The 26366-nt window shown below is 44.6% G+C and overlaps 1 protein-coding gene across 5 annotated transcripts in view; it reads right to left on the bottom strand.

Annotated features, from left to right (window-relative positions):
* Positions 1-26366, bottom strand: part of LOC111975199 (phosphatidylinositol 4-phosphate 5-kinase type-1 beta-like) — a 102612-nt gene that overhangs the window by 14845 nt on the left and 61401 nt on the right. For all 5 annotated transcript variants that reach the window (XM_024003428.2, XM_070447071.1, XM_024003427.2 and 2 more), the window contains 4 exons: positions 16625-16777; positions 16135-16431; positions 523-725; positions 202-285 (listed from right to left, as the gene is read on the bottom strand). In XM_024003428.2, coding sequence (XP_023859196.1) covers positions 202-285; positions 523-725; positions 16135-16431; positions 16625-16777 — 737 coding nt within the window. The remainder of the gene's footprint in view (positions 1-201; positions 286-522; positions 726-16134; positions 16432-16624; positions 16778-26366) is intronic.

The raw sequence follows: 26366 nt of genomic DNA, 5'->3' as shown, positions 1-26366 counted from the left end.
TCCCTCTGCGTCTCCCTTTCCCTCTGCGTCTCCCTTTCCCTCTGCGTCTCCCTTTCCCTCTGCGTCTCCCTTTCCCTCCCCCTCCCCAGCATAGGGACAGAAAACTCCAGGTTACAGAATATAATGCTGAACATGTAATAGTATGTCATTATTCCATGTAATAAATGTTATATTATAGCATGTTATGAAGTCATGTTATACCGGTAGGATTGCAGGATGTCGATGATGCCCAGGAAAATAAGCAGCTTCTCTTCTTTGTGTGATTTCGCAGGAATTCCACCCATCCTGAAATACAGCACAGTAAATACAAGTCCAGTCACAGAATGTAGTCAGTCAGGATTATCTGCCAAGTCATCCTTAAAAGCATCTCAGTGAGGGTTGGGTTTTGATCATTGCGAGTGTTTGTGAGAGTTTTATCCATGCATCTTTCAGTGTATGTCTAAATGTCATCAAACTATGACTGTGTATATGATTGTGTATGTGTGTTTGTATGAGTAGTATGCCTGTGGTGAGCTGACTCACGTGTCGTCTGTGGTGTGGGCCTCGGCAGCCTTGCCGTCCCCCTGGATAGACTCCATGGCTGTGGAGTAGAGGACCCTCTGGGCCACGGGCCGCTTGCCGTCCCCCCCTGCCTGGCCCGGCTCGCCCGCCTCCTTTGGGCTCTGGTCCAGGACATGCACGGCCAGGAGCAGACTGTAGTCCATGATCTTAAAGCTCTCCAACACCTGCAGCACACAACATGAAACCACACCTTAATCACCATGATCTGAAAACGACAGCAACCTGTTAGCTAGCAAAGAGTGGAAATGCAGTCGGCGCTGTCTTGGCCTTGCTGTTAGTCCTCGACTGACTAGTATCAGCCACAGGTGTGTACGTTTTAAACAACAACAAAAKGTTTTTTCTATCATCTGGTTTATTGAAATGTGACCCATATTTCTGTGTGACCAAAAATAAATAGGCACTAGTGATATTCTATTCTATTTTACTATGTTGACCAGAAGCTTTAGTTACACAGACTTGAAAAGTACAAAGTGTGTCATGCAACCACCAAGCTAAGTGTGCACCAAAAATAATTGAAGAAATCTTTGTGTAACTGATTCTTGAGCTATATAAAGAAAGGTGTTGCTCCACGGTTGAGTGATGTTTTACATATTGACCCGTGTGAGGGGCCTTCTGCCCTCTTGTCTCTGTTCCCAGGGTTTCTCAGGCCCCAGGTTTCCTCTCACTGCTCAAACAGAACGCTCTCACGACACCAGAGGGGCTCAAAAAACACAATCTGAATATGGGGTCAAGGGTGCTATCAGGCCTTTTAGTCTGGCTTGGCTGGCACTCCTTTTGCATGCCAAGTGTGTGTGTGTGTACATACATACGTGTGTAGACGCGCTTGCATGGAAAGTCATAATTTTTATGGTGCTATCAGCCATAATAAGATTAGCCATTTTTGGATGCAAATTTGATCAAATTTGATAATCTGATCATTGGACCACAGGAACCATGTCATTCTAAGCATTACCGTGCAAATCCCCCAAACTAATAACACTGTCTGTGTGTGTGTCTGTCTAAGAGAGACAATAACGAAAAAAAGAAAAAGCAGGAACAGGGAATGAAACAGCAGGTTTCGTTCAATCTGTCATAACGGGGAACACCCAGACAAATGTGGCTTGGCTGCAGACCTAAAAATTACAAGAATGTTCATCATGATCGTCATGGTAACCCCTAAAGCCAGCAACGCAGATGGATTTCGTCAACAGTATTCCCAGCATCAGGTACATCCCAAGTGGCACCCTAACCTCCTAAGTAGTGCACTATAAAGAGAATAGGGTGCCATAAGGGACTCAGCTATCATTATCCCATATATGGAACTGGCCAATAGAAAACAGGCTGAGGAAAAGGACCACAACAGAACCAGATAATCAGCCTTTTGTGATCTAATCAAAGTAATGTGACACAGAATGAGGATCTTTGTTGTTAACATCAACACACACTTACTAGGAGTGGACAGTAGGTTATAGGTCAGAAAAGATGGCCTTTTGACATATTATCATACCACTGATGTATCTGTAACTAGAATCCATTGATGTGGCACAAGGAAACATGTGACATGACTTAGTACAGCCAAAATAATATTATAGAACAGCTACAGTGGGGAGAACAAGTATTTGATACACTGCCGATTTTGCAGGTTTTCCTACTTACAAAGCATGTAGAGGTCTGTAAGTTTTATCATAGGTACACTTCAACTGTGAGAGACGGAATCTAAAACAGAAATCACATTGTATGATTTTTAAGTAATTAATTTGCATTTACTTATGTCATGTTCTCCCCACTGTATGTCCTGGTTATTCCCAATGGTAAATGTCTTTATTTTTGTTTTATAAAGTACATTGTTGCTGGTTGTTTAATCATGGTTAATTATTTATTTAGTGTCCTTATATGACTAATGCAAATCACGAACTCAAGCCCATATGCACAGCCACGCGCACGCGCCCACACACACACACACAGCCACACGCACGCGCCCACACACACACACACAGCCACACGCTCGCAGACACAAACACACACTCAGAAAACACTTGTGCTCTTGTTCGAGCTTTGCCTTTTCCATGTATTTGATTTGCATCTGTTCCTCCTGACTCCCCCGTTCCTATTCAAAGGACACCATTTTGAATAGACCCACACACTAACCTGCCCACAGTAGGCCCATGTGACTCCCAGCTGGCCTGACCACCTCTCCTTGCCAGGCAAACCATCGCTACACAAACCATACTGCTGCCTGCCTTCATCAGGTTGGCCTCTATACTACTGCAACGGGCACTTCAAATGTGTGCATCCTTTTTCAATTGATGCTGAGCAGTGAATTACCAAGGTACAAAGTCGGTGTTCCTCCTCACCTGCAATAAAAAGCACACCCAGAAAACCTAAATTGTTTCCCTGAAAGTTCCCAGAACATTCATAAGAACGTACCCAGAACGTTGCGCTCACATTTTGTTGCGGCAGTATGACTTAAAAACATTAAATAGTACATTGTGTTATTGTATTACCTGGAAACCTAATGAAAACGTTCAGGGAATGTTCTGTGGTGGTTGTTACAGATGTTGTGRAKAACATTTGAGTTAATGTTAGGAGAACGTTCCAAGGATATTTCATTACAATTCTGGAAAATCTTTTTTTATTTTTTATTCCATCAAAAATATTTGTTCAATGTTTTTGGGATGCTATCATCCTAATGTTAGATAAAACCCTAACTAAAACTTAATGGGAATCTTAGCTAATGTTCTGGGAATGATCCCGGTTTGCTGGTTAGACAATGTGAGCCAACAATAACTAACAATCACTTCAACATAATATCAACACACTATAGATGTTCAACTTGTATATGACTTCAAACTGCTGTCRGTCTTCAGAGTTTCTGGAAAAGTGGATGGAAAAGTATTAGGGAGACTATTTTAACAKGTGTTCACTAAGTCACCCTTTTACAAGATTCCCTTTTCCTTGAACAAATTATCTTCGATGTAATTCAGCACATCCAAGCCCTGTCTCTCCTCTAGATCAGTCTCTTGAGAGGGTCTGTCTTTGAAACCCCACAGTACAGCATGGCCCACTTACAATGACACTAATACACTGGCACCCTTTGAAGAGGGGAATGACAGAGAGACTCTTTACATTGCAGTTAAAACATGGTGCCAGCCATGCCTTTCATACAGCCATGCCTTTCACTCTCAGGTTTTACATTGACATTTCATGGATTCCATGTTAACATTTCTAATTCAACGATTTTCCATGTTTTTTTGGGGGGGGGGGGGTTAGGCGTGATCCAGATCCAACTCTTGCCAAAGTAGTGCACTATACGGGGAATAGGGTGTCATTTGACATCGGCCCTGGCTTGATTGGCTTTGTGAGAGGGCATTGTTGTCCCTGTCATGTTCCAATGGAATTACAGAATCACATGACCCAGGAAGAGAGGAGTGGGACCAATAAAAGGTTGTTTTTGTCTGACAACATGACCGGCCTCGAGTTCCATAACAATTATGCAACACTATTTTCCCACCCCTTCTATTTGTGTGTGGTGTGTGGTGTGCGGGCGAGCGCGTGTGTACGTTTGTGTGTGCATGCGAGTATGTGTTTGTTTGCGTCTCGAGTTAATAGGGGGATTCCCAGACAAAAAGATGTTTATACATCAAGCTAAATGGCAGTCAACATCCCTCTGCCCTAGTCAAAGACCTCAACACTCATGATTGGCAACCACTTACAAAAGATTGTCCCCGTTGCTAAACTGTCATTACAATTTACATTGTCATCATCTCAACAACATCTCAGAGCCCAGCCATGCTATGACAATGACATGCTCTCTGTTCCAAGTCAAACACGAGCATGCTTTCCTTCAGTCTCTCTCTCCCTCTAGTCATAGACATGGACATAGTTTATTCATGTTCTCAGCTCATTCGCCATATGGAGGGCATRGAGGGAGCTGTTGTGAGATGAAGAAAGGAGGGAAAGAGAGAGTACCCTACATTTTCCTCAGTGACCCACATACAGCACAGCAGCAGAGACGTCATGGTCTCCCAATCTCATCTCGCCCCTAACCTCCCCTTCATACCCTGGCTGAATCTCCGTACAACTCCACCTCTTCCCCCTTCTATCCCTTCCTTTCCCCCCTCTCCTGTTTTTCGGTGCTCCAGCAGGCCCTGGGGCGAGGGGTTTACTGCTTACTCATGGAAACGGACAGAGATATTGCTTTGAGGGCACTTTMCTTCCAGCTCAGGAAGGGAAGACAGGAAGCCGTGACAATAACAAACTAGCTACAGAGTCCAGAGTCACTTACAGTACAACCACTGCATTCAACATGAAACACTGTTCCCTTTAGCGTTGTGCCTTCCTAGAAGAAGAAGATAACTACTTTGAAACACAGAGGATGTGAGAGAAGAAGGAGAGCGGGAGGGACGGAAAAAGAAAGATCCCTCTAAAGACTTCAAACAAGAGGCCATCTTCGAGAGTCTGTGACGGACTCTTACCTACTTGACCTGTATCCAATAGAAAGTCAACACTGAGGAGTTTGTGAGTTTAGTGGACAAACATAAGGAGAGGAATCAGTCAGCTATAGCAGCCATTGCCAAAGCCATCAAGGCATGACCAGGCCCAGCCAATCAGAATGAGTTTTTCCCACAAAAGGGCTTTATTACAGACATAAATACTCCTCAGTTTCATCAGCTGTCCGGGTGGCTGGTCTCAGACYATCCCGCAGGTGAAGAAGCCAGATGTGGAGGTCCTGGGCTGGCGTAGTTACACGTGGTCTGCGATTGTGAGGCCGGTTGGATGTACTGCCAAATTCTCTAAAACAACGTTGGAGACAGCTTATGGTAGAGAAATGAACATTAAATTCTCTGGCAACAGCTCTGGTGGACAATCCATTCCTGCAGTTAGCATGCCAATTGCATGCTCCCTCAAAACCTGAGACATCTGTGGCATTGTGTTGTGTGACAAAACCGCACATTTTAGAGTGGCCTTTTATTGTCCCAGCACAAGGTGCACCTGTGTAATGATCACGCTGTTTAATCAGCTTCTTGATATGCCACACCTGCCAGGAGGATGAATTATCTTGGCAAAGGAGAATTGCTCATGAACAGGGATATAAAACAAATCTGTGCACAAAATTTGAGAGAAATACACATTTTTGCGAATGGAAAATTTCTGGAATCTTTTATTTGACCAACACTTTACATGTTGCGTTTATATTTTTGTTCAATATATATACCCCTAACAGCATGCTACTCATGCAGACTAACTCCATTCATTACGTCACCACTTGTCATTTGCTGTTGAATAACAGCTCAGTTTAGCTATTCTCAGTGTCCAATAAAATAAGAGTAGATAAACCTGGTTAACGGAAGGCATGTTTTAGGGGAGTAAAACAAATGCCCTTGACAATCACATCGTAGGCTATAATGTTACGAAGGTTTCAAAGGCTGGATGCCTGTAATAGGAAGCGTCTTCCTTCCTGTTCCTGGTCTCTGTAGCTCTGTGTCTCTACTTCCTGATGTCTACATCCTGGTTGCATCTTGGGGCAGGAGGCAGACAGGGGAACACTATAATGATCTCGCTTGTCATGGACAACACACACTGTTAAAACATATGCCTAACAGCCTCTAGGATCAGCTAACCCTCAACAATTACCAACTTGAACAATTTGTTAAAAATGCCAAACTGGCCTAAGATCAGTGTCTAGGGGTAACTTCATGCTCCTCCCACATGAGATACAGTTGAAGTCGGAAGTTTACATACACTTAGGTTGGAGTCATTAAAACTAGTTTTTCAACCACTCAAACATATTTCTTGTTAACAAACTATAGTTTTGGCAAGTCGGTTAGGACATCTACTTTGTGCATGACACAAGTAATTTTTCCAACAATTTTTTACAGAGATTATTTCACTTATAATTCACTGTATCACAATTCCAGTGGGTCAGAAGTTTACATGCACTAAATTGATTGCCTTTAAACAGCTTGAAAAATCCAGAAAATTATGTCATGGCTTTAGAAGCTTCTGATGGGCTAATTCACATKATTTGAGTCAATTGGAGGTGTACCTGTGGATGTAGTCGTGGCCAAAAGTTGAGAATGACACAAATATTAATTTTCAAAGTCTGCTGCCTCAGTTTGTATGATGGCAATTTGCATATACTCCAGAATGTTATGAAGAGTGATCAGATGAATTGCAATTCATTGCAAAGTCCCTCTTTGCCATGCAAATTAACTGAATCCCCCAAAAACATTRCCACTGCATTTCAGCCCTGCCACAAAAGGACCAGCTGACATCATGTCAGTGATTCTCTCGTTAGCACAGGTGTGAGTGTTGACGAGGACAAGGCTTGAGATCATGCTGATTGAGTTTGAATAACAGACTGGAAGCTTCAAAAGGAGGGTGGTGCTTGGAATCATTGTTCTTCCTCTGTCTACCATGGTTACCTGCAAGGAAACATGTGCCATCATCATTGCTTTGCACAAAAAGGGCTTCACAGGCAAGGATATTGCTGCCATTAAGATTGCACCTAAATCAACCATTTATTGTATCATCAAAAACTTCAAGGAGAGCGCTTCAGGGCGCCCAAGAAAGTCCAGCAAGCGCCAGGACCGTCTCCTAAAGTTGATTCAGCTGCGGGATCGGGGCACCACCAGTACAGAGCTTGCTCAGGAATGGCAGCAGGCAGGTGTGAGTGCATCTGCACGCACAGTGAGGTGAAGACTTTCGGAGGATGGCCTGGTGTCAAGAAGGGCAGCAAAGAAGCCACTTCTCTCCAGGAAAAACATCAGGGACAGACTGATATTCTGTAAAAAGGTACAGGGATTGGACTGCTGAAGACTGGGGTAAAGTCATTTTCTCGGATGAATCGCCTTTCTGATTTTTTGGGGCACCCGGAAAAAAGCTTGTCCGGAGAAGACAAGGTGAGCTACCATCAGTCCTGTGTCATGCCAACAGTAAAGCATCCTGAGACCATTCATCTGTGTGGTTGCTTCTCAGCCAAGGGAGTGGGCTCACTCACAATTTTGACTAAGAACACAGCCATGAATAAAGAATGGTACCAACACATCCTCCAAGAGCAACTTCTCCCAACCATCCAGGAACAGTTTGGTGACGAACAATGCCTTTTCCAGCATGATGGAGCACCTTGCCGTAAGGCAAAAGTGATAACTAAAAAAACATCGATATTTTGGGTCCATGGCCAGTAAACTCCCCAGACCTTAATCCCATTGAGAACTTGTGGTCAATCCTCAAGAGGCGGGTGGACAAACAAAAKCCCACACATTCTGACAAACTTCAAGCATTGATTATGCAAGAARGGGCTGCCATCAGTCAGGATGTGGCCCAGAAGTTAATTGACAGCATTCCAAGGAGGATTGCAGAGGTCTTGAAAAAGGGTTAACACTGCAAATATTGACTCTTTGCATCAACTTCATGTAATTGTCAATAAAAGCCTTTGACACTTATGAAATGCTTGTAATTATACTTCAGTATTCCATAGTAACATCTGACAAAAATATCTAAAGACACTGAAGCAGCAAACTTTGTGAAAATWTATATTTGTGTCATTCTCAAAACTTTTGGCCACGACTGTATTTCAAGGCCTATCTTCAAACTCAGTGCCTCTTTGCTTGACATCATAGGAAAATCAAAAGAAATCAGCCAAGACCTTAGAAAAAAATGTGTAGACCTCCACAAGTCTGGTTTACCCTTGGGAACAATTTCCAAACGCTTGAAGGTACCACGTTCATCTGTACAAACAATAGTACACAAGTATAAACTCCATGGGACCACGCAGCCGTCATACCGCTCAGGAAGGAGACACGTTCTGTCTCCTAGAGATGAACGTACTTTGGTGCGAAATATGGAAATCAATCCCAGAACAACAGCAAAGGACCTCGTGAAGATGCTTGAGGAAACAGGTACAAAAGTATCTATATCCACAGTGGAACGAGTCCTATATCGACATAACCTGAAAGGCTGCTGGGCAAGAAAGAAGCCACTGCTCCGAAACTGCCATAAAAAAAAGCCAGACTACGGTTTGCACATGGGGACAAAGATCGTACTTTTTGCAGAAATATCCTGTGGTCTGATGAAACAAAAATAGAACTGCTTGGCCATGCAAGCCAAAGAACACCATCCCAACCATGAAGCACGGGAGTGGCAGCATCATGTTGTGGGGGTGCTTTGCTGCAGGAGGGATTGGTGCACTTCACAAAATAGATGGCATCATGAGGAAGGACAATTATGTGGATATATTGAAGCAACATCTCAAGATATCAGACAGGAAGTTAAAGCTTGGTTGCAAATGGGTCTTCCAAATGGACAATGACCCCAAGCATACTTCCAAAGTTGTGGCAAAATGGCTTAAGGACAACAAAGTCAAGGTATTGGAGTGGCCATCACAAAGCRCTGACCTCAATCCTATAGACAATTTGTGGGCAGAACTGAGAAAGTGTGTGCGAGCAAGGAGGCCTACAAACCTGACTCAGTTACACCAGCTCTATCAGGAGGAATGGGCCAAAATTCACCCAACTTATTGTGGGAAYCTTGTGGAAGGCTACCCGAAACATTTGACCCAAGTTAAACAATTTAAAGGCAATGCTACCAAATACTAATTGAGTGTATGTAAACTTCTGACCCACTGGGAATGTGATGAAAGAAATAAAAGCTCAAATAAATCACTCTCTCTACTATTATTCTGACATTTCACATTATTAAAATAAAGTGGTGATCCTAACTGACCTAAAACAGGGAATTTCTTGTTGGATTAAATGTCAAGAATTGTGAAAAACTGAGTTTAAATGTATTTGGCTAAGGTGTATTTAAACTTCCGACTTCAACTGTATGTCCCGTCATCCCCTCAGAGCTAGCCCAAATAAAAATCKAATTTTATTTGTCACACGAGCCAAATACAATAGGTGTTTACCATGAAATGCTGACTTAGGAGCCCTTTTCCAACAACGCAGAGTTAAAAAGTACGAAAATTATCACCATTAAAAAAGGAAATACTAACACAATAAAATAGCAATAACAATACTGAGTCAATGTGCTTGGGGTACGAGGTAGTTGAGGTGATTTGATACTGTATAATAGATAAGGCCATTCACCATTGTCAATCATTTTATAAAAAACATCTATATATAGTCCCTCACTCAACTTTTTTTCATTCAACTTTTTCACTCCGGACGTTTTATCTGGACATGGTTCGTCAGGACTTCCAACAGCCGAAGCTAAGTAGTAACAATAACATGATGCCTTCTAATTGCAGTCGCTGTACTCAAAAATATACAGGAGAACGATCGCCTTACGGTGAGGATAGTTGTGCTGCAAGCCCAGCTTCAGACGCAATTGTTAGGCAAGGGTAATTTCAGTGTAGGAAAGGATGAAACAGCATCTGTGCCACCGGTATGTACAGATAGTAACGTCAGTATAAATCCCCTCGCACGGTCCCCGCAGCAGGACAACTTTCTCATGGCTTCTGGAGGGAAATGCTGTAGGAATGCTAAACTGGTGTTGCTCATTCAGCCGAGAGAAACTTTCAACCGGTTCTCCCCATTATTAAGCAGCGAGTCGGAGTCAGAGGCCGAGCCTTCTCTGGTCTCTACTCCTCCCGTTACGGGGTCTGAGAAGCCGACAGCTCCCACCATTAGCTCTGACAAATTGAAAACCCTAGTCATTGGCAACTCCATTACCCGCAGTATTAGACTTAAAACGAATCATCCAGAAATCATACACTGTTTACCAGGGGGCAGGGCTACCGACGTTAAGGCTAATCTGAAGATGGTGCTGGCTAAGGCTAAAACTGGCGGGTGTAAAGAGTATAGAGATATTGTTATCCACGTCGGCACCAACGATGTTAGGATGAAACAGTCAGAGGTCACCAAGCGCAACATAGCTTCAGCGTGTAAATCAGCTAGAAAGACGTGTCGGCATCGAGTAATTGTCTCTGGCCCCCTCCCAGTTAGGGGGAGTGATGAGCTCTACAGCAGAATCTCACAACTCAATCGCTGGTTGAAAACTGTTTTCTGCCCCTCCCAAAATATAGAATTTGTAGATAACTGGCCCTCTTTCTGGGACTCACCCACAAACAGGACCAAGCCTGGCCTGTTGAGGAAGTGACGGACTCCATCCTAGCTGGATGGGTGCTCTCATTTATCTACGAACATAGGACAGGCTCTAACTCCCCTAGCTCCACAATGAAAGGAGGTGCAGCCAGGAGCAGGCTAGCAGCCTGCCAGCTTTTGGGTCTGCCACTAGCACAGTTCAGTGTAGTCAGCTCAGCTATCCCCATTGAGACCGTGTCTGTGCCTCATCCTAGGTTGGGCAAACTAAACATGCGGTGTTCGCCTTAGCAATCTCACTAGAATAAAGAGCTCCTCCATTCCTGCCATTATTGAAAGAATCGTGATACTCACATCTCAAAATAGGCTACTTAATGTTAGATCCCTCAGTTCCAAGCAGTTATAGTCAATGAACTAATCACTGATCATAATCTTGTGTGATGGCCTGACTGAAACATGGCTTAAACCTGATGAATTTACTGTGTTAAATCAGGCCTCACCTCTGGTTACACTAGCGACCATATCCCGTGCTCCCGCAAAGGCGGAGGTGTTGCTAACATTTACGATAGCCAATTTCAATTTAACAAAACCCCCAGTCGTTTTCGTCTTTGAGCTTCTAGTCATGAATCTATGCAGCCTACCCAATCACTTTTTATAGCTACTGTTACAGGCCTCCTGGCCATATACAGCGTTCCTCACTGAGTTCCCTGAATTCCTATCGGATCTTGTAGTCATTAGCAGAAAATATTCACATTTTGGTGACTAATATTCACATGGAAAGTTCAAGACCCACTCCAAAAGGCTTTCGGAGCCATCATCGACTCAGTGGATTTTGTCCAACATATCTTGTTACCTACTCATGCCACAGTCATACTCTGGACCTAGTTAGTCCATGGAATAAATGTTTGGATCTTAATGTTTTTCCTCATAACCCTGGACTATCGACCACCATTTTATTACGTTTGCAATCGCAACAAATAATCTGCTCAGACCCCAAAAGGAGCATCAAAAGTCGTGCTATAAATTCTCAGACAACCAAAAATTCCTTGATGCCCTTCCAGACCCCTCTGCCTACCCAAGGACGTCAGAGCAAAAAATCAGTTAACCACCTAACTGGGGAACTCAATTTAACCTTGCGCAATACCTAGATGCATTTGCACCCTAAAAACAAAAAATATTTGTCATAAAAAACTAGCTCCCTGGTATACAGAAAATCCCCGAGCTCTGAAGCAAGCTTCCAGATAATTGGAACGGAAATGGCGCCACACCAAACTGGAAGTCTTCCGACTAGCTTGAAAGACAGTACCGTGCAGTATCGAAGAGCCCTCACTGCTGCTCGATCATCTATTTATCCAACTTAATTGAGGAAAATAAGAACAATCCAAAATTTATTTTTGATACTGTCGCAAAGTAACTACTAAAAGCAGCATTCCCAAGAGAGGACGGCTTTCACTTCAGCAGTAATAAATTCATGAACTTCTTGGAGGAAAAGATCATGATCACTAGAAAGCAAATTACGGACTCCCCTTTAAATCTGCGTATTCCTCCAAAGCTCAGCTGTCCTGAGTCTGCACAACTCTGCCAGGACCTAGGATCAAGGAGACACTCAAGTGTTTTAGTATATATCTCTTGACACAACGATGAAATAATCATGGCCTCTAAACCTCAGCTGCATACTGGACCCTATTCCAACTAAAACTACTGAAAGACTTCTTCTTGTGCTTGCCCTCCATGTTGAAAACAAATAAACGGCTCTCTATCCACCGGATGTGTACCAAACTCACTAAAAGTGGCAGTAATGAAAGCCTCTCTTTGAAAGCCAAACCGTGACCCAGAAAATATAAAAAACTATCGGCCTATATCGAATCTTCTATCCTCTCTAAAATTTTAGAAATGCTTCAGTCTGGTTTTAGACCCACATAGCACTGAGACTGCACTTGTGAAGGTAGTAAATGACCTTTTAATGGCGTCAGACCGAGGCTCTGCATCTGCCCTCGTGCTCCTAGCCCTTAGTCTGCTTTTGATACCATCGATCACCACATTCTTTTGGAGAGATTGGAAACCCAAATTGGCTACACGGACAAGTTCTGGCCTGGTTATAGTCTTATCTGTCGGAAAGATGTAAATTTGTCTCTGTGAATGGTTTGTCCTCTGACAAATCAACTGTAAATTTCGGTGTTCCTCAAGGTTCCGTTTTAGGACCACTATTGTTTCACTATATATTTTACCTCTTGGGGATTTCATTCGAAAACAATGTTTCTTCACTGCTATGCGGATGAACACCAGCTGTACATTTCAATGAAACATGGTGAAGCCCAAATTGCCCTCGCTGGAAGCCTGTGTTTCAGACATAAGGAATTGGATGCTGCAAACTTTCACTTTTAAACTCGGACAAAACAGAGATGCTTGTTCTAGGTCCCAAGAAACAAAAGAGATCTTCTATTGAATCTGACAATTAATCTTGATGGTTGTACCGTTGTCTCAAATAAAACTGAAGGACCTCGGCGTTACTCTGGAGCCTGATCTCTCTTTGACGAACATATCAAGACTGTTTCAAGGACAGCTTTTTTCCATTTACGTACCATTGCAAATCAGAAACTTTGTCCAAAAATTATGCAGAAGAATGTATCCATGCTTTTGTTACTTCTAGGTTAGACTACTGCAACGCTGCGTTCCGGCTACCCGGATAAAGCAGTAAATAAACTTCAGTTAGTGCTAAATACGGCTGCTAGAATCCTGACTAGAACCAAAAATTTGATCATATTACTCCAGTGCTTGCCTCTCTACACTGGCTTCCTGTTAAGGCATGGCTGATTTCAAGGTTTTACTGCTAACCTACAAGCTTACATGGGCTTGCTCTACTGGGATTCTCTGCCTCTAACCCTATTACAGGCTGAACTGGCTTACTGGTGCTCTTCCATGCCTTCCCTAAGAGGGGTGCATCAGTTGAGTGGGTTGAGTCGCTGACGTGGTCTTCCTGTCTGGGTTGGCGCCCCCCTGGGTTGTGCCGTGGCGGAGATCTTTGTGGGTATACTCGGCCTTGTCTCAGGATGGTAAGTTGGGGTTGAAGATATCCCTCTAGTGGTGTGGGGGCTGTGCTTGGCAAAGTGGTGGGGTTATATCCTGCCTGTTTGGCCCTGTCCGGAGGTATCATCGGATGGGCCACAGTGTCTCCTGACCCCTCTGTCTCAGCCCAGTATTTATGCTGCAGTAGTTTATGTGTCGGGGGGCTAGGTCAGTCTGTTATATCTGGAGTATTTCTCCTGTCTATTCCGGTGTCCTGTGTGAATTTAAGTATGCTCTCTCTAATTCTCTCTCTTTCTTTCTTTCTCTCTCTCAGAGGACCTGACCCCTAGAGCCATGCCTCAGGCTACCTGGCATGATGACTCCTTGCTGTCCCCAGTCCACCTGGCCGTGCTGCTGCTCCAGTTTCAACTGTTCTGCCTGCGGCTATGGAACCCGAGCTGTTCACCGGACGTGCTACCTGTCCCAGACATGCTGTTTTCAACTCTCTAGGGACAGCAGGAGCGGTAGAGATACTCTCAATGATCGGAGCTATTGAAAAGCCAACTGACATTTACTCCTGAGGTGCTGACTTGTTGCACCCTCGACAACTACTGTGATTATTATTATTTGACCATGCTGGTCATTTATGAACATTTCAACATCTTGGCCATGTTCTGTTATAATCTCTACCCGGCACAGCCAGAGGACTGGCCACCCCTCATAGCCTGGTTCCTCTCTAGGTTTCTTCCTTGGTTTTGGCCTTTCTAGGGAGTTTTCCCTAGCCACCGTGCTTCTACACCTGCATTGGAGTTTTAGGCTGGGTTTCTGTACAACACTTTGATATATCAGCTGATGTAAGAAGGGCTATAWAAATACATTTGATGTTTTGATGATACATTAGATGTTTMTTTAATGTGTTTTTTCCTGTTTCCACCAACAGGTAGTGTAGGTGTGAACAGAGCAGAATAACAACAGAGATAGATATAGTAGTGCCATAGACCAGTGGTTCTGGCCCTGGGGACCCAAAGGGATGCATATTTGAGTTTTTAGCCTTAGTGCTACACGGCTGATTCAAATCAAAGTTTGATGACTTGCTCATTTGAGTCAGCTGTGTAGTGCTAAGGAAAAACTACAATATGCACCCCTTTGATTCTCTAAGTTGACTTGTTATGGTCTTGTTTGTTCTTTGTACATTTTAGGAGTGGTAAAGTAGCTCCTGGCTCCTATTGTTCTGTTYAACAATAACTCTGATCCCACCACTTCACTAGATTAGACAGGACAATCTGGCTATTGCTCTGAAATAGACAGGAATGCAGCCTCCTATCTTTAGAGTTGTGCTCTCTCTTACTTTCWCTCTCTCACGCTGCTGGGAACATTTCTTAATCACACTCAATGTTTGGAAAACTGTCATGGAACTGAAACAGAGCACCCAATGAACCCACAGTGGAAACACACAATCCCAGTGCCAAATACTGCAGAAAGACACAGTCTCCTTTCTCAAAAAACACCATCCAACCCTACAATCACAAGCACACTGTTCTTGGCTTAAATTCAATGTGGCAGAGTATGAAGTGGAAGAGTGGAAGTGTGTGTGTCTGTGTGTGTGGTGCATGTGTGTGCATACTTGCATTAGTGTACATGTGTGCCGTGTATGTAGTGTATACTATTTGAGTGTGTGCACTAAGGTGGCAGAGAACAGATGTAGGATCTTAATTTGAGCAAGTTTGCTACAGCAGAAAAATAGTTCTGCAGCAACAGGAAATGTGAATTATTATGTGAATTATAGCGGTTGATGCATTTCAGGTTAAGGCAAATCAAGTCTGAAATGTTAAATTGGAAATGACAAACTTTAGAAGCCTTTTTAAACCTTTAATACACTACAAGTTTGAAGTTCCTGCTGAATACACTAGAAGTTTGCATTTCCAGGAAAATTCTCAGCAACAAAAGAGTGATCAAATGAAGATCCCACATCTGTATCCTGTGTGAAGGGGAGAGGTTGCTGATTTCCCATAGACAGAATGAGTCCCAGTATTTCACTGGATTCCCATGCCAAATACAATCTGTGCCCTTCTCTAGTTCTGGCATCTGACCCAATGTCCAAAGGGTGACATAACAAGAAGTTTGGCCATTTAAGTCCAAAGTGTGTGTGGGGATGAAAAGAGCAGAACTTAGAAATGAGTGCACAGATAGGGCTATCACAAGGACCATCTCATCTGATAGCTCTTCTCCTTTCCATTTGTAGGATGACCGGAYAAGCCAGAATGACACTATAACCTGCATACAATACTGAAAGAATGTGCATTTCCTGTTTTGTTGTTAAAACTGCTTCCGCCATGTGTTTGCTAAGATGCTTTGTAATACTGGGATGAGCTAACAAGTTTGAATTGTAGCATTAGATTCAAACCAGCTGTGTAATCTACTTTTCTTGGTACTCATGCCAGTGTCGTAACATAGTTTCGCGAGGTTCCATCGCAAGGTCGGAGCTTGAGGCACCCAGACAGACAGAGATCGACACAGACAGACAGCTGTCCCAGTCCACACCTACCCGGCAGTCTCTCTGCAGGGTCTTCATCAAGGCATTGTAGGTGTCAGCGTCGAAGTAGAGCCCTTCATGCATGTCCTGGAAGTCCAGGTCCTTGTAGACGGGACAGGCCTTCTCCCTCTCCTTCCTGGAGGCACGTCTCTTGTAGGTGGAGCCCTTCAGGTCGTACTTGTAGTMCATCTTGACGGAGCGCGGCAGCACGTTGTTCATCACCACCAGCCGGATGTTGACGCCTCCAGACTGGATGCAGTACAGGCCGTAGAACTTAGGCAGCAGGGTGCGTGGGTTCTGGTTCAGGTTCTGCGTGTGGAGAGAGAGGTGGAATACAATTAGTTGATCAATAGGTTCTGTTTAATAGGCCTGGGTCCAGGTCTGCGTCCATTTAAATGTCAACCTATTCCCTACATAGGGTCTTGATCGAAAGAACTGCACTATGGGCCCTGGTCAAAAGTGGTGCACTATAAAGGAAGACTAGGTTGGGTGAGTTACTCACCATGTAGTAACCTGGGAGAAGTTTCTGGAGAAACTCAGCCTCTTTGTGCTGGACGGTTTTGATGATAAACTCGTCATCGCTGGTCAGGTAGAACAGAGAGCCGCTGGCCCCGGGGTTGGACAGCTCAATCAGAGGCTCATTACAGATGGAGTACTGAGGAGAAAAACAAAACTGGTTTAATATGCCTGTAAAAACAATAACAAAATTGGTTTAGTGTGCCTGTACAACCACAGGTCCCAGATCTGTTTGTGCTGCTCGACAACTCCTATGGTCATTGAACTCGCTGCCTAATCCTCAGGGAAATAATGTTCTCAACTGATTTATAAAGCACAACCTCTACCATGGACAAACTGCTAACCCCTCACCCGTTTACTGTGGTTAAAAAAGGACTACGTTGCATTCCAATAAGGGTGGTCTGGAAAACAAACATACAGTTTCATTCATTCACAGATGCGTGTGCGGCTTTTATGGTGCAGAATATCATTATCACGCACGCATGCAGACACGTGTGTACACACAAACCCCATCTCCTCCACACACACACACACACACACACACACACACACACACACACACGTCACAAACTGAGTGAAAGGTCTGTTTCGCTGGGATTGGCTGTAGACAGGTGGCCAATAGTTCATTGAGGGTGTGGCATCGGTATAGTACGTTCCGTGATTCTGTGCACTCAGCTTTTACAAACCACACATTCAGCTTTATTACTTCCACAGAGGTTATCTAAGACCGTACACTACGCCTCAGGGCAAGGGTGAATGTATTCTGTTTCCACCAGCATTCATGTGTGTTTATCAGTTGAACCTTCACAGACAAAGCACAAAAGAACATTTCCAGTTTAGCTTACATGAGATGGGCCTCTGGCAATAGAGCCCATGTAGACGACAATCATTCCAAAAACATCTGTTGTGTTATTCTCCAAATGAACATAAAAGCCCTGCTCTAACACAGAACCCCCTCTGTGTGGAAATCAAAGGACCAGGGGAAGTCAGTGAAGGTGGAGTAGTGTGGATGTTTAATGATAATGCAGTAAAACAGAGCTGTGTGTTCTAATAGAGAGAAACACACCGAGCGAGACAGAGAGAGAAGGCATGGGGTTCTCTACAGACTCACTGACTGATGGCAGTCTGCAGTCACGTTGAGCCCACAGCACGAACACATCCGCAATTTATCTGCATTTGCATTCAGGACCCTGAGTGGTAGTGTGTGTGTGTATGTGTTCGGTCTAAATGAATCTCTGTTGTTGTTTCTGTGTTTGAATAAATGCATAATCAACAAGGACACATTACGACAGTGTTTGCTTCGCCCTTCAGTCTTTCTCCCTCTCTCTCCATCTCTCTCTGGCTTTCACTCTTTCTTTGCTTGTCCTGTAGCCTTTTGTCTGATAGCAATGATGACTGATCACAAATGCAGGATGTGTCAGGGCATTCATAAGAGCTGTGGTGAGGAGGGTGCAACAGCCTTGGAGTAAAGAGTGCGAATCCGAAACAAAAGCTATGGCATAATAGACAAGAATGGTAGAAAATCATTTCAAATMAAAAGTAATGTGAGTGTAGAATAACATATAGATAATAGATCATGCAGATAATAGCTGGTCCTGCTCATACAGTATGATAGATATTCTATATGGTAGTGCTGCATATTMAAACTCCATGYTGTATTCTCCTCTGATCTACCTGTCCCAGTGATAATGACAGTGTAATAATAGAGAGGTGGTAATGACTATGACCTGAAGGGCCCATCTCACTGGCATGCCTTCTGAGTGGAACCGGTCAGCAAGGGGTTAACTGCTGATACACGCGCGCACACACACACACAACCACTCAGAGAGAGAGAGAGAGAGAATAAATAAGCCACATTTCTGTTTTCCTTTCTTTCTCTTTCTTTTATGAGAGACTGACATGGCTCACGTAGAGACTGAGTCGGTTTCGGTACGAACCTGAAGCCATGCCAGGTGGAACAGAACACAGGAGGTTTACTGGGTGATTAGCTCCAGATGATCCTGTAACAACACGCCAACGCACTGCACCCTAAATCTCAATCCGTTAAAAAGGCGTTAAAAAGGCTTCGTTTTCAGGGGCACCTCCACAGCGAGCTGCTATCGAAACTAGGTTGTTGAACCCTCAATTTGCCGAAGATGTTGAGCTGTGCCCCAGTGCTTCCACTCAGTAACAGGACAGGCTACAGCCTCAACATAAATAGGTGTGATCATCAGCCTACTGCTGAACGAAATCACGCTGTGTGTGTGTGTGTGTGTGTGTAGCAAAGAGAATGACCTCCAGCTGCACAGAGCTATGTGCTGCCTGCCTGCTGTGACTGAAACGGTATAGTCTCATATTAGAACCAAGAGCACACAAACAGCAATGAAAGTGTCTTATCCTCGCAGAGCAGAACTAGAGTACTGTTCGAGAAAAGAACACTAGACAAGTTACAGCAGATAAACAGTGTGGAGTCAGAAAATCTGTCTGATACGTACAGGCGCCAACGCCAGCGACAGCCTGACAGTATGAGTTAAGGGAACCAATGGGGATGAGGGAAGTGAAGGAGGATCCCGGAGGATCCTCTCTGAGAGCTCTGCGTCAGTCACTCTTGCCCTGTTTTTCACAGGGGAGAGAGAGAGAGAGAGAGGGGGGAGGAAGAGAGGTAGACAGAGAAAGAAAGAGAGAGAGAAAGAGAGATTGATCAAAAACTACTGCTGTTCTGTTACTGCAGGGMTTCCCAAACTTTTTCACTCAGGGCCCCTCTTCCAGCATTGGGGAACATCCCACGTCCCCCGCAGTGGGGGAGGTCAATGTAAATAGTCCGTTGGCCATTTAATTAATTGTTCAGCAGTCTTATGGCTTGGGGGTTAAAGCTGTTAAGGAGCCTTTTGGTCCTAGACTTGGCGCTCCGGTACCACTTGCCGTGCGGTAGCAGAGATAACAGTCTATGACTTGGGTGACTGGGCTTTCCTCTGACACCGCCTATTATACAGGTCCTGGATGGCAGAAAGCTTGGCCCCAGTGATGTACTGAGCCGTACACACTACTCTCTGTAAGGCGGTGAAGCAACTGGTCAAGATGCTCTCGATGGTGCAGCTGTAGAACTTTTTGAGGATCTGGGGACCCATGCCAAATCTTTTCAGTCTCCTAGGGGGGAAAAGGTGTTGTCGTGCCCTCTTCAAGACTGTCTTGGTGTGTTTGGACCATGATAGTMCWATGGTGATGTGGACACCAAGGAACTTGAAACTKRKGKCCCGCTCCACTACAGCCCCGTCGATGTTAATGAGGGCCTGTTCGGCCCGCCTTTTCCTGTAGTCCACGATCAGATCCTTTGTCTTGCTCACATTGAGGAAGAGGTTGTTGTCCTGGCACCACACTGCCAGGTCTCTGACCTCCTCCCTATAGGCTGTCTCATCGTTGTCGGTGATCAGGCCTAATACCACTGTTGTGTCGTCAGCAAAATGAATGATGMTGTTGGAGTTGTGTTTGGTCACGCAGTCGTGGGTGAACAGGGAGTACAGGAGGGGACTAAGTACACACCCCTGAGGGGCCCRAGTGTCTGGGATCACCGTGGCAGACGTGTTGTTGCCTACCCTTACCACCTGGGGCTGGCCCATCAGGAAGTCCAGAATCCAGTTGCAGATGGAGGTGTTTATTTGAGTACTTAGCTTAGTGGATGAGCTTCGTGGGCATTATGGTGTTGAACGCAGAGCTGTAGTCAATGAACAGCATTCTCATATAGGTGTTCCTTATGTCCAGGTGGGAAAGGGAAGTGTGGAGTGCGATTGAGATTGCGTTATCTGTGGATCTGTTGGGCGGTATGCGAATTGGAGTGGGTCTATGGTATCCGGGAGGATGGTGTTGATGTGAGCCAAGACCAGCATTTCACCGACGTGAGTGCTACGGGGCGGTAATCATTTAGGTAGGTTACCTTCACTTCCTTGGGCACAGGGACTATGGTGGTCTTCTTGAAACATGTAGGTATTACAGACTCAGTCAGGGAGAGGTTGAAAATGTCAGTGAAGACACTTGCCAGTTGGTACAGCTTTTTCCATTTACGTAACATTGCAAAAAATCAGAAACTTTGTCCAAAAATTAATGCAGAAGAATGTATCCTGCTTTTTGTTACTTCTAGGTTAGACTACTGCAATGCGCTACGTTCCGGCTCCCCGGATAAAGCACTAAATAAACTTCAGTTAGTGCTAAATACGGCTGCTAGAATCCTGACTAGAACCAAAATTTGATCATATTACTCCAGTGCTTGCCTCTCTACACTGGCTTCCTGTTAAGGCATGGGCTGATTTCAAGGTTTTACTGCTAACCTACAAAGCATTACATGGGCTTGCTCCTACTATCTTTCCGATTTGGTCGCTGCCGTACATACCTACACGTACGCTACGCTCACAAGATGCAGGCCTCCTTGTTGTCCATAGAATTTCTAAGCAAGCAGCTGGAGGCAGGGCTTTCTCCTATAGAGCTCCATTTTTATGGAATGGTCTGCCTACCCATGTGAGAGCCACAGACTCGTCTCGACCTTTAATCTTACTTAAGACTAACTCTCTTCAGTAGGTCATATGATTGAGTGTACTCTGGCCCAGGAGTGTGAAGGTGAACGGAAAGGTTCTGGAGCAACGAACCGCCTTGCTGTCTCTGCTGGCAGGTCCCCTCTCTCCACTGGGATTCTCTGCCTCTAACCCTATTACAGGGGCTGAGTCACTGGCTTACTGGTGCTCTTCCATGCCTTCCCTAAGAGGGGTGCATCAGTTGAGTGGGTTGAGTCGCTGCGTGGTCTTCCTGTCTGGGTTGGCGCCCCCTTGGGTTGTGCCGTGGCGGAGATCTTTGTGGGCTATACTCGGCCTTGTCTCAGGATGGTAGTTGGTGGTTGAAGATATCCCTCTAGTGGTGTGGGGGCTGTGCTTTGGCAAAGTGGGTGGGGTTATATCCTGCCTGTTTGGCCCTGTCCGGAGGTATCATCGGATGGGGCCACAGTGTCTCCTGACCCCTCCTGTCTCAGCCTCCAGTATTTATGCTGCAGTAGTTTATGTGTCGGGGGGCTAGGGTCAGTCTGTTATATCTGGAGTATTTCTCCTGTCTTATCCGGTGTCCTGTGTGAATTTAAGTATGCTCTCTCTAATTCTCTCTCTTTCTTTCTTTCTCTCTCTCAGAGGACCTGAGCCCTAGGACCTTGCCTCAGGACTACCTGGATGATGACTCCTTGCTGTCCCCAGTCCACCTGGCGTGCTGCTGCTCCAGTTTCAACTGTTCTGCCTGCGGCTATGGAACCCTGACCTGTTCACCGGACGTGCTACCTGTCCCAGACATGCTGTTTTCAACTCTCTAGGGCCAGCAGGAGCGGTAGAGATACTCTCAATGATCGGCTATGAAAAGCCAACTGACATTTACTCCTGAGGTGCTGACTTGTTGCACCCTCGACAACTACTGTGATTATTATTATTTGACCATGCTGGTATTTATGAACATTTAACATCTTGGCCATGTTCTGTTATAATTCTCACCCGGCCAGCCAGAGGACTGGCCACCCCTCATAGCCTGGTTCCTCTCTAGGTTTCTTCTTGGTTTTGGCCTTTCTAGGGAGTTTTCCTTAGCCACCGTGCTTCTACACCTGCATTGGAGTTTTAGGCTGGGTTTCTGTACAACACTTTGATATATCAGCTGATGTAAGAAGGGCTATAAAAATACATTTGATGTTTTGATGATCATTAGATGTTTTTTTAATGTGTTTTTTCCTGTTTCCACCAACAGGTAGTGTAGGTGTGAACAGAGCAGAATAACAACAGAGATAGATATAGTAGTGCCATAGACCAGTGGTTCTGGCCCTGGGGACCCAAAGGGATGCATATTTGAGTTTTTAGCCTTAGTGCTACACGGCTGATTCAAATCAAAGTTTGATGACTTGCTCATTTGAGTCAGCTGTGTAGTGCTAAGGAAAAACTACAATATGCACCCCTTTGATCTCTAAGTTGACTTGTTATGGTCTTGTTTGTTCTTTGTACATTTTAGGAGTGGTAAAGTAGCTCCTGGCTCCTATTGTTCTGTTAAACAATAATCTGATCCCACCACTTCACTAGATTAGACAGGACAATCTGGCTATTGCTCTGAAATAGACAGGAATGCAGCCTCCTATCTTTAGAGTTGTGCTCTTCTTACTTTCTCTCTCTCACGCTGCTGGGAACATTTCTTAATCACACTCATGTTTGGAAAACTGTCATGGAACTGAAACAGAGCACCCAATGAACCCACAGTGGAAACACACAATCCCAGTGCCAAATACTGCAGAAAGACACAGTCTCCTTTCTCAAAAAACACCACCAACCCTACAATCACAAGCACACTGTTCTTGGCTTAAATTCAATGTGGCAGAGTATGAAGTGGAAGAGTGGAAGTGTGTGTGTCTGTGTGTGTGGTGCATGTGGTGTGCATACTTGCATTAGTGTACATGTGTGCCGTGTATGTAGTGTATACTATTTGAGTGTGTGCACTAAGGTGGCAGAGAACAGATGTAGGATCTTAATTTGAGCAAGTTTGCTACAGCAGAAAAATAGTTCTGCAGCAACAGGAAATGTGAATTTTAATGTGAATTATAGCGGTTGATGCATTTCAGGTTAGGCAAATCAAGTCTGAAATGTTAAATTGGAAATGACAAACTTTAGAAGCCTTTTTAAACCTTTAATACACTACAAGTTTGAAGTTCCTGCTGAATACACTAGAAGTTTGCATTTCCAGGAAAATTCTCAGCAACAAAAGAGTGATCAAATGAAGATCCCACATCTGTATCCTGTGTGAAGGGGAGAGGTTGCTGATTTCCCTAGACAGAATGAGTCCCAGTATTTCACTGGATTCCCATGCAAATACAATCTGTGCCCTTCTCTAGTTCTGGCATCTGACCCAATGTCCAAAGGGTGACATAACAAGAAGTTTGGCCATTTAAGTCAAAGTGTGTGTGGGATGAAAAGAGCAGAACTTAGAAATGAGTGCACAGATAGGGCTATCCAAGGACCATCTCATCTGATGCTCTTCTCCTTTCCATTTGTAGGATGACCGGAAAAGCCAGAATGACACTATAACCTGCATACAATACTGAAAGAATGTGCATTTCCTGTTTTGTTGTTAAAACTGCTTCCGCCATGTGTTTGCTAAGATGCTTTGTAATACTGGGATGAGCTAACAAGTTTGAATTGTAGCATTAGATTCAAACCAGCTGTGTAATCTACTTTTCTTGGTACTCATGCCAGTGTCGTAACATAGTTTGCGAGGTTCCATCGCAAGGTCGGAGCTTGAGGCACCCAGACAGACAGAGATCGACACAGACAGACAGCTGTCCCAGTCCACACCTACCCGGCAGTCTCTCTGCAGGGTCTTCATCAAGGCATTGTAGGTGTCAGCGTCGAAGTAGAGCCCTTCATGCATGTCCTGGAAGTCCAGGTCCTTGTAGACGGGACGGCCTTCTCCCTCTCCTTCCTGGAGGCACGTCTCTTGTAGGTGGAGCCCTTCAGGTCGTACTTGTAGTGCATCTTGACGGAGCGCGGCAGCACGTTGTTCATCACCACCAGCCGGATGTTGACGCCTCCAGACTGGATGCAGTACAGGCCGTAGAACTTAGGCAGCAGGGTGCGTGGGTTCTGGTTCAGGTTCTGCGTGTGGAGAGAGGAGTGGAATACATGTTGATCAATAGGTTCTGTTTAATAGGCCTGGGTCAGGTCTGCGTCCATTTAATGTCAACCTATTCCCTACATAGGGTCTTGATCGAAAGAACTGCACTTGGGCCCTGGTCAAAAGTGGTGCACTATAAAGGAAGACTAGGTTGGGTGAGTTACTCACCATGTAGTAACCTGGGAGAAGTTTCTGGAGAAACTCAGCCTCTTTGTGCTGGACGGTTTTGATGATAAACTCGTCATCGCTGGTCAGGTAGAACAGAGAGCCGCTGGCCCGGGGTGGACAGCTCAATCAGAGGCTCATTACAGATGGAGTACTGAGGAGAAAAACAAAACTGGTTTAATATGCTGTAAAAACAATAACAAAATTGGTTTAGTGTGCCTGTACAACCACAGGTCCCAGATCTGTTTGTGCTGCTCGCAACTCCTATGGTCATTGAACTCGCTGCTTAATCTCAGGGAAATAATTTTCTCTACTGATTTATAAAGCACAACCTCTACCATGGACAAACTCTAACCCCTCACCCGTTTACTGTGGTTAAAAAGGACTACGTTGCATTCCAATAAGGGTGGTCTGGAAAACAAACATACGTTTCATTCATTCACAGATGCGTGTGCGGCTTTTATGGTGCAGAATATCATTATCACGCACGCATGCGACACGTGTGTACACACAACCCCATCTCCTCCACACACACACCACACACACACACCACACACACACGTCACAAACTGAGTGAAAGGTCTGTTTCGCTGGGATTGGCTGTAGACGGGTGGCCAATAGTTCATTGAGGGTGTGGCATCGGTATAGTACGTTCCGTGTTCTGTGCACTCAGCTTTTACAAACCACACATTCAGCTTTATTACTTCCACAGAGGTTATCTAAGACCGTACACTACGCCTCAGGGCAAGGGTGAATGTATTCTGTTTCCACCAGCATTCATGTGTGTTTATCAGTTGAACCTTCACAGACAAAGCACAAAAAGAACATTTCCATTTTAGCTTACATGAGATGGGCCTCTGGCAATAGAGCCCATGTAGACGACAATCATTCCAAAAACATCTGTTGTGTTATTCTCCAAATGAACATAAAAGCCCTGCTCTAACACAGAACCCCTCTGTGTGGAAATCAAGGACCAGGGGAAGTCAGTGAAGGTGGAGTAGTGTGGATGTTTAATGATAATGCAGTAAAACAGAGCTGTGTGTTCTAATAGAGAGAAACACACCGAGCGAGACAGAGAGAGAAGGCATGGGGTTCTCTACAGACTCCACTGACTGATGGCAGTCTGCAGTCACGTTGAGCCCACAGCACGAACACATCCGCAATTTTCTGCATTTGCATTAGGACCCTGAGTGGTAGTGTGTGTGTGTATGTGTTCGGTCTAAATGAATCTCTGTTGTTGTTTCTGTGTTTGAATAAATGCATAATCAACAAGGACACATTACGACAGTGTTTGCTTCGCCCTTCAGTCTTTCTCCCTCTCTCTCCATCTCTCTCTGGCTTTCACTCTTTCTTTGCTTGTCCTGTAGCCTTTGTCTGATAGCAATGATGACTGATCACAAATGCAGGATGTGTCAGGGCATTCATAAGAGCTGTGGTGAGGAGGGTGCAACAGCCTTGGAGTAAGAGTGCGAATCCGAAAACAAACTATGGCATAATAGACAAGAATGGTAAGAAATCATTTCAAATTAAAAGTAATGTGAGTGTAGAATAACATATAGATAATAGATCATGCAGATAATAGCTGGTCCTGCTCATACAGTATGATAGATATTCTATATGGTAGTGCTGCATATTGAAACTCCATGATGTATTCTCCTCTGATCTACCTGCTCAGTGATAATGACAGTGTATAAATAGAGAGGTGGTAATGACTATGACCTGAAGGGCCCATCTCACTGGCATGCCTTCTGAGTGGAACCGGTCAGACAGGGGTTAACTGCTGATCACGCACACACACACCCACACACACACACACAACACACACACACAACACACCACACACACACACACACACACACACAACACACACACACACACACACACACACACACACACACACCCACCCACCCACC

This window comes from Salvelinus sp. IW2-2015, linkage group LG15, assembly GCF_002910315.2.
Source record: "Salvelinus sp. IW2-2015 linkage group LG15, ASM291031v2, whole genome shotgun sequence".
NCBI lineage: Eukaryota > Metazoa > Chordata > Actinopteri > Salmoniformes > Salmonidae > Salvelinus > Salvelinus sp. IW2-2015.
The sequence above is the reverse complement of the archived record's forward strand: the minus strand, read 5'-3'. Positions and strand labels throughout refer to the sequence as shown.